Here is a 15,683-nt window from a genome sequence, read left to right on the forward strand (position 1 = left end):
GCTACGCGTTATCGTCATCGGTCGGCGATACTCGACATTGTCAATGGATGCACCGAGGGCCATCGAGCTCGACACGTCACGGAAAAAAAAAAAAAAAGAAAAAAAGACACGTCATCGGCCAGGTCTCGCGTGTTCGTGTACACCCGGACATATGACGTTTCCGTCGGGGCTGGGTGAATTCCAATTTCGTAATTAATTATACCCGGCTTTCTACGGCGGTTATGCGCTCGATTCCTGGAAAATAATGGGCGTGGATAATAATGCCTCGAACGATTACTGGCTCGCGATAAGAGATACGCGCACTCCTCGACGAAGTAACCGCGATACCTAAAATTCTATGCTTTGCGTGCCTGCTGATCACTTATATTGTTTAGGATAGGGTAAAAAGAGAGGGCGATTAGACTTTGATTTAAAGACAACTAATTATCGGAATATTCCGTGGCCTGGTTTCATTACGCTGAACGATATGATTTTAATAATCACGCGTTCATGTTAATGCCGCCAAACGCGCGAGAGTACTTCAAATGCTTAGTCGAAATTCTCGGACCTTTAAGGAGATATTGAAGTGTCATGTGTACATAAGAAAAAGTGAAAAAATTTATAAAACTCTTCTCCAAATTGGGGGCAACGAATCATTTGAAACTTCGTTGCGAGATCGTGAAGGCCCTAAGGATGAACGCAATGCTGGTGAAATTTCATTTTTCGAGACAAAATTTTCAAAAAAAGGCATTCTTTTTGGCTCGAGAAATGAAATTTCATTTTGTATAAGAAAAAAAAACAGCAAAACAGGAAGAAATTAAAATTTCATAAGTTTCGGGACCTTTGTAGCCTCCACGTTCACGTTGTAAAGTTTGAAACGAATCGGTACACCCTCTTCGGATAAGTTTCATAAACGAGACCTCGACGCCACTTAGACATCACCTTAACCCAATGTCGAATTTCCACTTTTTTTTTTACACGACCCTAAATCATGATATCGCTGTATTGCGACGAGAGAGTGTTTAGCCTTACGCTCTGTCTTTTGTATTAGAAAGGTGTGAAAGTCTCCGGTGCGCTGTAGGAGCTGTACAACGGCGGACATGAATGCCTCCCCTGCAGACACGGCATCGCCTGTGCAGGATGGGAGGGCATTGATGTCTCCCAGTGTACAATGTGGACATGAATGCCTCCCCTCCAGGTACGACATCGCCTGTGCAGGATGGGAGGGCATTGATGTCTCCCAGTGTACGACTCATACCAAGCATAGTTCTCATTGACGCAGAACTAGCGCCGGCTGGTATCAATCGACAATCCCAACGAGCACTGTAGAGACCTTCCCACCGTGTCCCGAAAAGCGACACGTCATCGATGAGGTCGAGTCATGGCCCGTGTGCCGCCGTAACGGTGCCGCCATTCCTCCTCGTCGGCGTCGTCCTCGACATTATCGCCGGGTCGTCCTCGTCGTCGTCTCGTTTTCGTCGAAATTGGCCAGGGAAACTGGCGCGGTCGTAACCTATGGTCTATCGATGGCGGATAAAAGCCTCCTTTCGGCTCGACGATCGCTAATCCGATTTTGTCGATTCGAGACTTGTACGTTTTCTGTGAACCTGGAATCCAGCTTGAGACCCAAAGAAAATTAACAGGCTTATTGGAATGTTTCCGTAATGTAGACCATTGTGCCACTTTTTTCTTTCAGATACTAGAGCTGTTAAAGAAAAAAAAAATTATTAAAGAAATTCCAAAAATGACCATTTTNTAAAAAAAAGTGAAATTTCGCGAGTTTCAGGACCACCTTAGGGTCTCCACATTCACGTTTTAAAGTATGAAACGATTTCAGACACCCAGTTCGTAAAATATATGCAGAAAAAAAATCAGAGTTCAACTACCATCCCCAGGGTACGCTCACAAATTAACTTAAGCTCCTGCCGGAAACTTGCGCCGCGGAAAAAAAAAATTCAATAATGATAAAGAAATCCAAGTAAAACTCCAGAAATCCCCTGGATTCATGGTTTCCGAGGCTCTAATTGACTGCGGAGGGACGTCTTGCGCCATCTGTGGTTTCCGTATCAACTAGCAAGGCTTGCCACCAGACCTAGGTCAACAGATCCCCGGAATTCGCGGGCATTTTTCAAGCCTCCGTCCGTTGCGGTAATCCGAATCGCTCGTAGCCAACGGACCGTTGTCTTCTTCGGCGGTAAAATAGTCGGAGGCGTCGCGCTTAGCCGGAGCGTGTGAGCCGAGGCGCGTTCGCAGGGTAACCACATTCCCAAAGAATTCTGAAGATCCCCGTAAAGGCGTGGCAAGGGCAGGGCCGCCACCTTGGATTTCGTCCGCAGCTTTCTGAACGCGATGTTGACACGAACCAATCCTTTAAGATGATGATGATGTGTCATATATGACACTTTCATATCATGTTAAAGGATAAAGAAATTTTTTTAGTGAAAATGAAATTTCATGAGCACAAAATCAAAATTTCAATTTCTTCCTTAGGGTCTCCATAATCACGCGCTAAAGTTTCAAATGATTTGGTGCATCCAGTTTGGAGAAAAGTTTTATAAATTTTTGAACTTTTTGATTTTGTGCTCATAAAATTTGATTTTTACTAAAAAACAATTTTTTTATTTGTTCCAGACTAGAACCAAGAATACATTTTTTTTTTAGTAATGAAGTTTCACCAACTTGCTTAGGAACTTTATATTCACATATTAAGGTTTCAGATAATTCGGTGCACCCAGTTTGGAGAAATTTTATAAATATTTTGACGTTTTGATATATATAGAATGACCTTTTCATATCACCTTAACATGCTTCCCTAAGTTCCTCAAAATGAAACTATTTCATAAATAAGCATCATATCTATCCACTTGATGAATTCGACAGAAAGATTCGCGTGGAAAAAAGATTGATCCAATTATGTTCGATAATTGGATTTACAGAATACGTGAAAGATTTGTGTGAACAACAGGCTATTGTATGCTCGACAGAATTTCTAGAATTTCAAATAAACGCTTTCTTTGATATCTGAACATCTGCAAATGTATTTCTATAGCTGCGGTGAGAAAAAATAGGTTTCATTGAACGAAAGAAATATATTGTTAATACCGAGAACAATGATTTGAGTGAAATAAACTCGAGTAAATTGGATGCAACGTTTCACCGGAATCATAAGAATTTATTTGCGCCTGTGTGAGTGAAATAATTGTTCAATGAATTAATAAAATATTTCATTGTTTCAATGAATGTTTTTTTTCTTTCTTTTTTCTGGGTGGAATCTGAAATAGTGTCTTGTTAGAGTTAATTGGTCGATTAATGACTGTGATGTGGTTGCGGTGTATGTCTCGCGTTGAGAAAATGTCAGAGCACCTTGGGAGAAAGGTGTCGAACAAGTTGTTCGAAAGAGAAAAAAAAATAGATTCATGTCGACGTCTAGCCTCGAATCGGCGCAACAGCTTTGCGAGAGGTTTGCCTCTTTTGTTGCTATTTTTGCTATGCTTCGAAACGGCGTCTCTTTGGGCCTCATCGTCTGTTCAAATATTTTGTCTTGAACTCCTACTTGCTACTTGGCAGCGGGGAAGTTCGGCTGTGTGAACCTGGAATCCAGTTTGAGGCACAAACAAAATTATCAGGCTTATTTGAATGTTAATATCATGTACATGTTTTTGCTATGTTGAGTTTTGTTTGTGCCATATTACTTTTTTACAAAAACCAGAGCTGTTACCCCTTTGAACACGGAGCCATTTCGACATATGGGCGAAATTCGTCTGACCGCGCAGGCAATATTGGACCAAACGTCGGGCGCCTTTAGGCGCTCCTAGTATCCAAAGGGTTAAAAAAAAAAGAAGATAAATTCATAAAATAACCATTCTAACGTTTTTGAGGTTCTGAGAGGTTCTGAATTTTCCTAACGTCAGAGATTTCGGAATTTGTTTATCTTTTTGAACCGTTTTGATTTTTATAAAAAAAAAATGCGACAAACAAAACAACATGACACAAACGTCTAGAGACAGAAACATTCCAATAAGCCTGTTAATTTCGTTTGCGCCTCAAACTGGATTCCAGGTTCACACAGTCGGGAAGTTCCTCTCGCTTGTGGCTAGTTCCCGTAATTTTCCATCAGGGATAGTTCGTTTCGGCGTCCCTTCGGAACCTCGTGAACTTTCCGAGGTCTCTCCTCCGACATTTATCCGCGTGTCCTTCGGTGACAGACGGGTGTCCTAAGGGACGTACTTTGAACTAACTCTAGCCGTGAGAGCCGCTTCGGTATATAGAAATGCAAGGATCGATAGGTAGGAGGGTGGAACGCCCCAAGTCGATTACGTGACTCATAATGCACACTTGTTCGAGTCTCCGTGTTCTCCCGACCCGGGGGCCCTCTCCTTCTCTCGGTTGAATTTTCCTTGCCCCGTTTCCCGAAGCCGATCGATCCGCCGTTTGCACAAAAGCCACCTTAAAGGCCCTCCTTAAGGTGATCTGAAAGTCGCGTCGAAGAGGTCTTCTTTATAAAACTTTTCTCCCAATTTGGTTTACGGAATAGTTTGAAACTTTACTACGTGAATGGGTAGACTATAAGGAAGGTCCTGAAACTCGTGAAATTTCAATTCTTTCAAAATTTGTTTATAGGTATTTTAAAAATAGTTTATAAAAAAAAGTGAAATTTCGCGAGTTTCAGGACCACCTTAGGGTCTCCACATTCACGTTTTAAAGTATGAAACGATTTCAGACACCCAGTTCGTAGAAAAGTTTTATGAACAATTGAGCTTTCGGATGCCGCTTTCATATCCCCTTAAGGTGAACTGAAACCCCCTTCAAATCAGTCGATTCGAATACAACAGTTTTTTTAAGGCTATTGGACCAAACTATCCGAAACTTTGACACATGACTCATGATCATCTAAGAATTGTCCTGATACATTCAAGATTTGGATTTCTGGAAAACATTTTTTAACTTAGCCCAGATTAGAACCAAAATGCCGTCGAGCTTTCATATTTCGATCCATATACAATTATCGAAGGCTCTGGTATGAGAAACGAAAGGGTCAGGACAATTTGACGACAAATTAGAACACTCTGGTAATCGATAAACTCGCATTTGAACGGGATAAAGGCGAAAAAAGTGTGTTATGTACTTCTATGCTAAAACGATGGGAATACGAGGTCTCGGAGTGAAAATTTAATTGATCTGGAAATCACAGATGGCGCAGGGGGTCCCTCTGCAATTCAATTAGGGCCCCAGAAAGCATGAATCCAGAGTATTTCTGGAGTTTGAATTCGGTTTCTTTATAATTATTGGACGAAAACGACAGGTGGAGTATGCCATTTGGTACAATACCCAATATAATTCGACACAGCTGTCAATATAAAAACGAACGTTGGCAACGGAGGTATGTAGAAAAATCTTCTTTATCGACGTCGATCAAGTTCCTCGACGTGTTTCATTTCACCTTAAGGACCCACTAAAGCCAAGTCGGCTATATCGAATCGTGACGTCGGAGGCATGGGAGTTGCGTGAAATTCGATGCGCGCGTTCCGCGCAATTAAGGGCACTTGTCAACAAAGATTAGCCCTAGGAGACGAGATATCTTTCTCAGAAGATCTGCCGAGCCCAGGGATGGGCATAATTATTATAAAATTCCGCGGCAAGGATACGACGATAAATACGATATCCTTGCGAACGCATCTCTCCGTTCGAAAGCCACTTTCGTGTCATCTTCATCTGTTCAATACGTTCTTCCTAAAGGCCTCCGTAATCACGTACCAAAGTTTCAAATCATTCGGTACGTCCTGTTTGGGGAACAGTTTTATTAATATTTTGACGTTTTATATTTATAGAACGACCCTTTTATGTCACCTTAAAGGCGTCGAGTCGGACCTCACTGTCGGGGCGATCCTTGTTAACCCCTTGCCTTATGATTTAAATTCCAATTGTGGGTGCCATAAACAAGAAAAATGTCGGTCATATATCGGGCCATTTCACGGTTTGGCTGAACGTTCAAAATCTCACGCGTCTCTCATACGTATTGTTTACGTTTCGCCCGATTGACATACCACGTCTCTCACACGTTTTGTTTACGTTTGACCCGATTGACATACCACATCTCTCACACGTTTTGTTCACGTTTGGCCTGATTGATATACCACGTCTTTCATACGATATTATAGGTGAAGGGGTTAACCCCTTGCCTTACAATTTAAATTCCAATAGTAGGTGCCATAAACAAGAAAAATGTCGGTCATATATCGGGCCATTTCATGGTTTGGCTGAACGTTCAAAGTCTCATGCGTCTGTTATACGTTTTGTTTACGGTTGGCCCGATTGGCATAACACGTTTTTCACACGTTTTGTTCACGTTTTGCCCGATTGATATACCACGTCTTTTATACGATATTGTAGGTGAAGGGGTTAACCCCTTGCCTTACAATTTAAATTCCAATAGTGGGTGCCATAAACAAGAAAAATGTCGGTCATATATCGGGCCATTTCATGGTTTGGCTGAACGATCAAAATCTCACACGTCTCTCATACGTATTGTTTACGTTTCGTCCGATTGACATACGTCTCTCAAACGTTTTGTTTACGTTTGGCCCAATTGACATACCACGTCTCTCACGTGTTTTCTTCGCGTTTGGCCCGATTGATATACCACGTTTCTCACACGATATTGTAGGTGAAGAGGTGTTTTAACAACAAAATGCCGTCTGAGGGTACTCCAGCTGGCTACGCGGTATTTACAGGAAGGGTGCTACGCCAAGACCGGTGTGCCAGGGACAGGTGCACGTTGTGTGTACCTGTTTCCGCTTGAAGCACGTTCGCAACGGGTCACCCTAATTCCGAAGGCAGCCTCGACCGACCGGTCGCTGCGACCTGCGATATTAAAATATTTAGTAAGCACGGGCAAGTGTAGTTTTGAAAAGGACCGGCTGGATGACTCACCTCCGGCCGCAGGGTGGAGTGGAGCGTCCTTCCACCCACCCCAACCTTTAAAGGGGCATACTACTGAGAAACTCCGATTATTGGGCGAACTTAAAGGAAAGATATATTTCCAAAACTACTATTCAACCAAAGCTAAGCCACGGCACGAATCCCTCTGAATGCCTCGCGACTTTATTGTCCATATTAACACATTAGGGACCGGAAAATTTTTTCCGTTTCAAATACCGAGTGCCGGCGAAAATAATGAAATTCTGAAACTAGTTGCCGCAAACTTGTATCGTGTATCGTCATGGACGTGATTTACGTCAGCGGCAATCAGGAATAGAATTTAAAATGACGTGAATTTACGTCAGCGGTCGCGAATGTGTTAAGGTGATATGAAAGTGTGATATATACGTACCAAAAAGTCGAAATATTTATAAAACTTTTCTCCAAACTGGGTGCACCGAATTATCTGAAACTTTAAACACGTGATTATGGAGGCTCTGAGGAAGAACGCGCTGCACGTGGAATTTCATTTTTCTAAAAAAAAAAATCTTTTCTTCGTTCTTGTCCGAGTTTTCTATATATGAAAAGTTTTTCTAAATATTTCGACTTTTTGTTACGTATATATCACACTTTCATATCACCTTAACACATTCGCGACCGCTGACGTGAATTCACGTCTTTTCAAGTTCTATTCCTGTTTGCCGCTGACGTGAATTCACGTCATTTTAAATTCTATTCCTGGTTCCCGCTGACGTGAATCACGTCCATGACGATACACGATACAAGTTTGCGGCAACCAGTTTCAGAGTTTCATTATTTTCCCCGGTACTCGGTATTTGAAACGGAAAAAATTTGCCGCTCGCGAATGTGTTAATTGGAGGACTTCCGGAGCTCCAGTTCTGCGATCGAATGGCCACTTGCAGCCGAAAGGAGGGTACAGCTTCAACTTCGAGAACGAGGTCACGAAGTTGATCCATTTGTCCCTCTTCGCTTATCGGTCGTTCTCTTTTCGACCAATGAAAAGTTGCTTCTTTTCCCCCTTTCCCTCCCTCTAAGATATCTCCTCCTTTTGATTTCACCGACGTCCTTGAACCTTTCTGCATACCGCCTGCCGGTTCAGAAAAGTTCCCCATGGTAGGAATTGTTCTTTACTCCCACGCGATTACTTTGCAACGTACTTTACAATCGCGTTGCGCTATGCTTGCAGTACAGTCAGAGTTTCGTGGGTTATTAGGCGACAGGAACTCCGTTGTCCTCGAAACGGTCGTTCACGGTCTGCGTGTCGTATCGCCGTGCGATACCGTCCCTCTTAGTTGACTCGGGTCTAATAAAAACTCTCGCAGATGAAAAGAATGGATCATTGCAGAGTTCCACTTGGTCTCGATGTGAAAAGCCGAGAGTTAAGGTGAACGCGTCGAGGAACTTGATCGACGTCGATAAAGAAGATTTATCTAAATACATACGTTGTCGACGTTCGTTTTTATATCGACAGCTGTGTCGAATTATATTGGGTATTGTACCAAATGGCAAATTCCACCTGTCGTTTTCCTACAATAATTATAAAGAAAATCTAAGTAAAACTCCAGAAATCCTCTGGATTTATGCTTTCTGGGGCAATAATTGACTGCAGAGGGACCCCTTGCGCCATCTGTGATTTCCAGGTCAATTAAATTTTCACTCCGAAACCTCGTGTTACCATCGTTTTGGCATAGAAGCGCATAAAACACTTTTTTTTGCCTTTATTCCGCTCAAATGCAAGTTTATCGATTACCAGTGTTCTAAGCTGTCCTTAAATTGTCCTGACCCTTTCGTTTCTCATACCAGAGCCTTCCATAATTGTATACCGATCGAAATATGAGAGCTCGACGCCATCTTGTTTCTGGTCTAGGCTAAGTTAAGGAAATGTTTTTCAAAAATTCAAACTTTTAATATGTCAAGGCGCTTCTTAGCTGATCACGGGTCACGTGTCAGAGTTTCGGACAGTTTGGTCCAATACCCTTTAAAAAAAAAGTGTTTTATTCGAATCGACTGATTTTAGGGGGGTTTCATTTCACCTTAAGACTCGTCTCTTGGCGATCCTTGAATCGACTTAACTCGCTGGTCCAATACCCTTTAAAAAAAAGTGTTTTATTCGAATCGACTGATTTTAGGGGGGTTTCACTTCACCTTAAGACTTGTCTCTCGGCGACCCTTGAATCGACTTAACTCGCTGGTCCAATACCCTTTAAAAAAGAGTGTTTTATTCGAATCGACTGATTTTAGGGGGGTTTCACTTCACCTTAAGTCTCGTCTCTCGGCGACCCTTGAATCGACTTAACTATCTGGTCCAATACCCTGTAAAAAAAAAAAGTGTTTTATTCGAATCGGCTGATTTTAGGGGGGTTTCACTTCACCTTAAGTCTCGCCTCGTGGCGACCCTTGAATCGACTTAACTCGCTGGTCCAATACTCTTAAAAAAAAAGTGTTTTATTCAAATCGACTGATTTTAGTGGGGTTTCACTTCACCTTAAGTCTTGTCTCTCGGTGACCCTTGAATCGACTTAACTCGCTGGTCCAATACCCTTTAAAAAAGAGTGTTTTATTCGAATCGACTGATTTTAGGAGGGTTTCACTTCACCTTAAGACTTGTCTCTCGGCGACCTTTGAATCAACTTAACTCGTTGGTCCAACACCCTTTAAAAAAAAGTATTTTATTCGAATCGACTGATTTTAGGGGGGTTTCACTTCACCTTAAGTCTCGTCTCTCGGCGACCCTAGAATCGACTTAACCCGCTGGTTCAATACCCTTGAAAAAAAAGTGTTTTATTCAAATCGACTGATTTTAGTGGGGTTTCACTTCACCTTAAGTCTTGTCTCTCGGTGACCCTTGAATCGACTTAACTCGCTGGTCCAATACCCTTTAAAAAAGAGTGTTTTATTCGAATCGACTGATTTTAGGGGGGTTTCACTTCACCTTAAGACTCGCCTCTCGGCGACCCTTGAATCGACTTAACTCGTTGGTCCAACACCCTTTAAAAAAAAGTGTTTTATTCGAATCGACTGATTTTAGGGGAGTTTCATTTCACCTTAAGACTCGCCTCTCGGCGACCGTTGAATCGACTTAACTCGCTGGTCCAATACTCTTAAAAAAAAGTGTTTTATTCAAATCGACTGATTTTAGGAGGGTTTCATTTTACCTTAAGACTCGCCTCGTGGCGACCCTTGAATCGACTTAACTCGCTGGAAATGAAAGTAACGCGCTCCGAATGCCAGGAGCTGGCCAACCCAGCCAATCGACGTGTCCCACTATCTCCGGCGTTCACCGGTAGCGCGAAACTCCGGAGACGTTTGTCCTTGAACAATGCGATTCGCATTCCTTTCCGAGAAACGCGCGTCTACGCTCGCGATGCGCTTTAAGGTGAAGTGAAACGCGTCGCGGAACTTGATAGACATCGGTAAAAAGGATTTTTCTAATTACCTTAATTGCCGACGTTCGTAGTAAAATTGTCAGCTGTGTCGAATAATATTGAGTATTGAATTAAATGGCATACTCCATCTGTCGGTTTCCTCAATAATTATAAAGAAACCGAAAAAAAACTCTAGAACTCCTTTGGATTCGTGATTTCTGACGCTGTAATTGGCTGCAGAGGGACCCCCTGCGCCATCTGTGATTTCCATGTCAACTAAATTTTTACTCCGAGACCTCGTATTACCATCGTTTTAGCATAGCAGCGCATAAGACACTTTTTGTTGCTTTTGTTCCATTCAAATGGGAGTTTATCGGTTACCAGAGTGTTCTAAATGATCGTACAATTGCCCTAATACTTTTCGTTTCTAATATTAGAGCCTTTAATAATTGTATATCGATCTATTCAGCCAAACCGCGAAATGGCCCGACGTACGACCGACATTTTTGTTGTTACCGGCACGCGCTATTGGAATTTAAATCCCAAGGCAAGGGGTTAATAACTAAATTCATAAATCGATGAAAGAGAGAGTTTGTCATTCGGCGATAAACTTCCATGACTAATAACTCGCCCCGAGAGTTCCTGGAGATGAGACGTTGATACGGCGCTTCGTCTCCTTTAGCTGTCCTTAGCCCGCCCACCTCTAGACGATCCGACGTGCGGTTTCACCTTTTCCTAGTAAAATATATCCCGTTAAAGCTGACGCGTAGACGGCGTATTTCTTTTAGCAATTCCGGAAGTCCCGAGAAACCTCGGGAGGAGAGCCTTTGCATTTTAAGACCCGAAGTTCTGCCTTTCGAACTTCGTCGAGCGGCGCGACTCGGCTACGGTAACTACGCGAGGAGACGTCGAGAAAAGAAATTCCGACGAGCTTATAATTAAATCCACTAAGTGGTTTCCAGGCAGACTGGGAAATTGTCGTTTACGGAGGAAATTCCCGTTCGTTCGTAGGACTCGTTGGAGACGAGACTCATGCAAAACGCTCTACCTTTCTGCGGCCGCGTCGGGTTCATCCCGAGCGACGGTTTCACTTTTCATACCACCGCGCTAAACGGACGTAATCTTCGAGCTCGACGCTCGCTTGCGACAATGGAGCTCGTCCACTAGGCGGATGTACATACGCCGCTGGAACATATATACTTTATGTGCCGTTGCAGTCTGCCTGCCTATGCAAGTATAACGTCTATACGGCACTTCGCGTGCTGGTGAAGTGCGTACATGGCGGTCACGAATGCCTCTCCTGCAGATACGGCATCGCCTGTGCAGGATGGGAGGGCATTGATGTCTCCCAGTGTACAATGGCGGACATAAATGCCTCCCCTGCAGATACGGCATCGCCTGTGCAGGATGGGAGGGCATTGATGTCTCCCAGTGTACCTGCCTAGATACCCAACGTACAGATACGTATGTTCTCTTGGGTATCGTGCATAGAGATCGCAGCTCTTTCGTGAAATCGTTAACAGCTCCGCGATCTCGTTGATACGATGTATCGTTAAGGCGAAGTGAAACCTCCCTTAAAATCACTCGATTCGAATACAACACTTTTTTTTAAGGATATTGGACCAAACTGTCCGAAACTTTGACACATCACTCGTGGTCATCTAAGAATTGTCCTGACACGTTCAAAATTTGGATTTTTCAAAAACATTTCTTCACTTAGCCCAGACCAGAACCAAATGCCGTAGAGCTCTCATATTTCGATCGATATACAATTATTGAAGACTCTGACTTGAGAAACGATGGGGTCGGGACAATTTGACGACAATTTAGAACACTCTGGTAATCGATAAACTCGCATTTGAACGGGATAAAGGCACAAAAAGTGTTTTATGCGCTTCTATGGGAAAACGATGGGAATACGAGGTCTCGGAGTGAAAATTTAATTAACATGGAAATCACAGATGGCGCAGGGGGTCCCTCTGCAGTCAATGATTGCAGCTGTGTGAACCTAGAATCCAGTTTGAAGCACAAACAAAATGAACAGGCTTATTAGAATGTTTCCGTGATGTAGACCGTGTTTGTGTCGGGTTGAGTTTTTGTTTGTGGCATTTTGTGTTTTTTTACAAAAATCAGAGCTGATCAAGAAGATAAAGAAATTCCGAAATCGTGGAAATTTGAATCTTTCGACTCTAATGGGTTCCCTGACATTAGGAAAATCCAGAGCCTCCCAAAACCTCAAAAACGTTAAAATGGTAATTTTCCGAATTTATTAATTTTTTTAACACCTCTGATGTTTGTAAAAAAAAACAAAACTCAACACGGCATAAGCTTCTATATCACAGAATTATTCCAATAAGCTCGTTAATTTTGTTCGTGCCTCAAACTGGATTCCCGGTTCACACAGCCGCCATATTCGGTTGGTTTCCGCGAAATCGAGAAAAATGATTCGCTTTCCCGTCATCGCGGACACCGAAATAATCGTGAAGTTTCGGCTCGGATATCGGGAGACATAAATCTTTGATAGTTAGGAATATTTTGCCGCTTATCTCGGCCCCTGGCTATAATGGGCGCGTCTTCTTTCTTTTCCAGGATCAGTATGAAAATCTGTCCCTCCACACGCAGAAGGGGATAGAGTTTCTGGAGAGGTATGGTCACTTCATCCGGGACCGATGCGCCATCGAGGTGGAGTACGCGGCGAAGCTCAGGTGGGTGGAGGTGATGGGAACGGGAGACGCGATGTGATTAGCGAGCGCTGAACCTATACCACCGAAATGTCGATAGATTTAGTGAAACTTGCACCGAGAAAAAGGATCGATACGGCCTCGAATGCTCAAAGTACCCCCGATAAATAATGAAATTCTCCCACTCAAGTGTCGATACTTGAACTTCCTACTTGTACCGAAAAAGAAGTATCGGTACCTACTCTTATCGACTTAAATATACACCCAGGATATAAACCAAACTTCTCTCCCAAACGCATATGCAGGAAGTAGAACAGAAGGAGAATGCATTTACGAACGAGTTTCGATGAAAATTCATTCTTACTCGATTCACCTGACGTTAGAGTGGGTATAATTGAAGCAGAAATTAACAAGTTGCTGTCTCCCTTATTATGTACACGGCATACGACTGGATACCAGTACTTTTCATCGATACCACCCAAGGGTATCGATACTAGAAATACATTTTATCAAAATGAAAGTATCGAGTGAAACTCGTATCTAATTGTCTCGGTTTATCCCTGCCGACGCGGGCACGCGAGCCGTTCGAATCTTCCCGCGAATGGTCACGTGGTTAGGAGAACCTTGCGCGCAAGCGCAGTACACTCCGAGGTGCGCGGGCACCTCGGCAGAGTTCAGGGTCGCGAGTCGCCGATGATGCTGCGTCGAAGGCCTTCTCGTCTGCCTCGTTATTGCCCGTTCTCTGATGTCGACCGAGGTGTCGCAGAACCATCCCCGACATCCGATTCCACGGTACCGATGTTCACTCAAAAATACCTCGGAATCGGAATACCATCGAAAATGTGCTCGCATTCTTCTCTCCACTGATTACGTGGCTGTCCCATTGAGCGCGTTGGGTGTCACCCAAAACACGGCGTGTTCCTATTTCTGTTTCAACCTCGATTCGTTGACGCGCCACCCTCTGTGTGACCCCCGACGCGCTCAATGGGACTTTGGGCGTTTATTACGTATTACGAGAGCGCTCACTTCTCGCACTTTCATCTCACGTGGGTTTATTCGCCGAATTACGTATTCGCTATATGTGCCCATAATTATGAAAGTGGTCTAAGTCATATATTTTTTGTTTCGAAATTACATTGAATTAATTTCGTTTGAAATAATATGGCGTGAAATAATTGATAAACTCATTTTTTTTTTAATTTTGACTTAGATCACTTTCATAATTATGGGCACATATGAAAGAACGAGATCACTAGAGCTTCCGGTCTAGTAATATTTCAAATAAAGGTATATACCTTGTAAATCCAACATTATTGAGAGATGTGGGTTATATTATTGCCGAAAATAAAAACACCCAGAAGGTTTTCCATTTTAAATTTCGGCGTCACAATCTATGGAAGATGGCGTTCACGGCGCTTATTTTTCTATCTTTTCTTGTACGCTTCACTATTTCGCTTAAAAATTTGTGCCGAGCCAGTTCACATGAACGGTCTCGCATTTTCACCACCAAAAATGTTCCGTAATACCGTGAGCTACTCATTTTTCACATTTTCACTCAATTTGCTTTACGTAATAAACCCTCAGGTCTTCCTGCGCGTCGTTGATCGCATAATTATTTCGCGCGTATCGAGACGTTTATTCTATTGCGCGGACGCGTTGCCGCATCCATTTTCCGCGGCTTTCCGCGCCGAGCGTCGACGCAGTAACCTGTGTATGTTCCAACCTCGATTTGTTGACGCGCCACTCTCTGTGTGACCCCCGACGCGCTCAATCGCAGAATTATTTCGCGCGTATCGAGCCGTTTGTTCAATTGCGCGGACGCGTTGCCGCGTCCATTTTCCGCGGTTTTCCGCACCGCGCGTCGACGCAGTACCTATGTATGTTTCCTCGTTTGGGCTTAGGTGTTGTAGGGTGATGGTGTGTGCCCTGTTTGTTGTGTTTCGTCCCGGGTCTGCCTGTGTGTGGACTCGTCAGTAAGGCTATCAGGCAGACCCTGCCTTAGACACCGAAAAATCTCTCCTGTGCGGGATTTGAACCCGAGAGACTACATGGTATGAGCGGTGAGTGTAACCGCTGGGCTATCGAAGGCCCGTGTCGAAGGAAGAACTTCTAATATATATATGCTATGACCGCCACACTCGATTCGTTGACGCGCCACTCTCTGTGTGACCCCCGACGCGCTCAATCGCAGAATTATTTCACTCGTATCGAGACGTTTGTTCTATTGCGCGAACGCGTTGCCGTGTCTATTTTCCGCGGTTTTCCGCGCCTCGGCTCTTCGGGCGAGAGAGGGACCATCGACGACGTGGCTGTCACACTGAGCGCCACGCGTTGACGCAGTAACCTATGTTTCGACCTCGATTCGTTGACGCGCCACCCTCTGTGTGACCCCCAACGCGCTCAATCCCAGAATTATTTCGCGCATATCGAGCCGTCCTTTTTCGGCGGTTTTCCGCGCCTCTACTCTTCGGGCGGGAGTGAGACCATCGACGACGTGGCTGTCACACGGAGCGTCGCGCGTCGACGCAGTACCTGGATGTTTCAACCTCGATTCGTTGACGCGCCATTCTCTGTGTGACCCTCAAGACGCTCAATCGCAGAATTATTTCGCACGTATCCAGCCGTCCTTTTTCGGCGGTTTTCCGCGCCTCTACTCTTCGGGCGAGAGAGGGACCATCGACGAAATAGCTGTCACACAGAGCGCCGCGCGTCGGCGAAG

General features: G+C 43.9%; 1 protein-coding gene across 4 annotated transcripts in view; it reads left to right on the forward strand.

The window, feature by feature from the left end:
- Window positions 1-15,683, forward strand: part of LOC105698307 (formin-binding protein 1-like) — a 46,477-nt gene that overhangs the window by 23,670 nt on the left and 7,124 nt on the right. For 3 of the 4 annotated variants that reach the window (XM_012422502.1, XM_012422582.1, XM_012422661.1), the window contains exon 2: window positions 12,873-12,988. In XM_012422502.1, coding sequence (XP_012277925.1) covers window positions 12,873-12,988 — 116 coding nt within the window. Of the gene's footprint in view, window positions 1-12,872; window positions 12,989-13,677; window positions 13,757-15,683 lie in introns of those variants that run through there. The other variant, XM_023432517.1, reaches the window with a different exon arrangement.

Source organism: Orussus abietinus, unplaced genomic scaffold, assembly GCF_000612105.2.
Source record: "Orussus abietinus isolate OABI.00-Male unplaced genomic scaffold, Oabi_2.0 scaffold333, whole genome shotgun sequence".
In the NCBI taxonomy this organism is placed as follows: Eukaryota; Metazoa; Arthropoda; class Insecta; order Hymenoptera; family Orussidae; genus Orussus; species Orussus abietinus.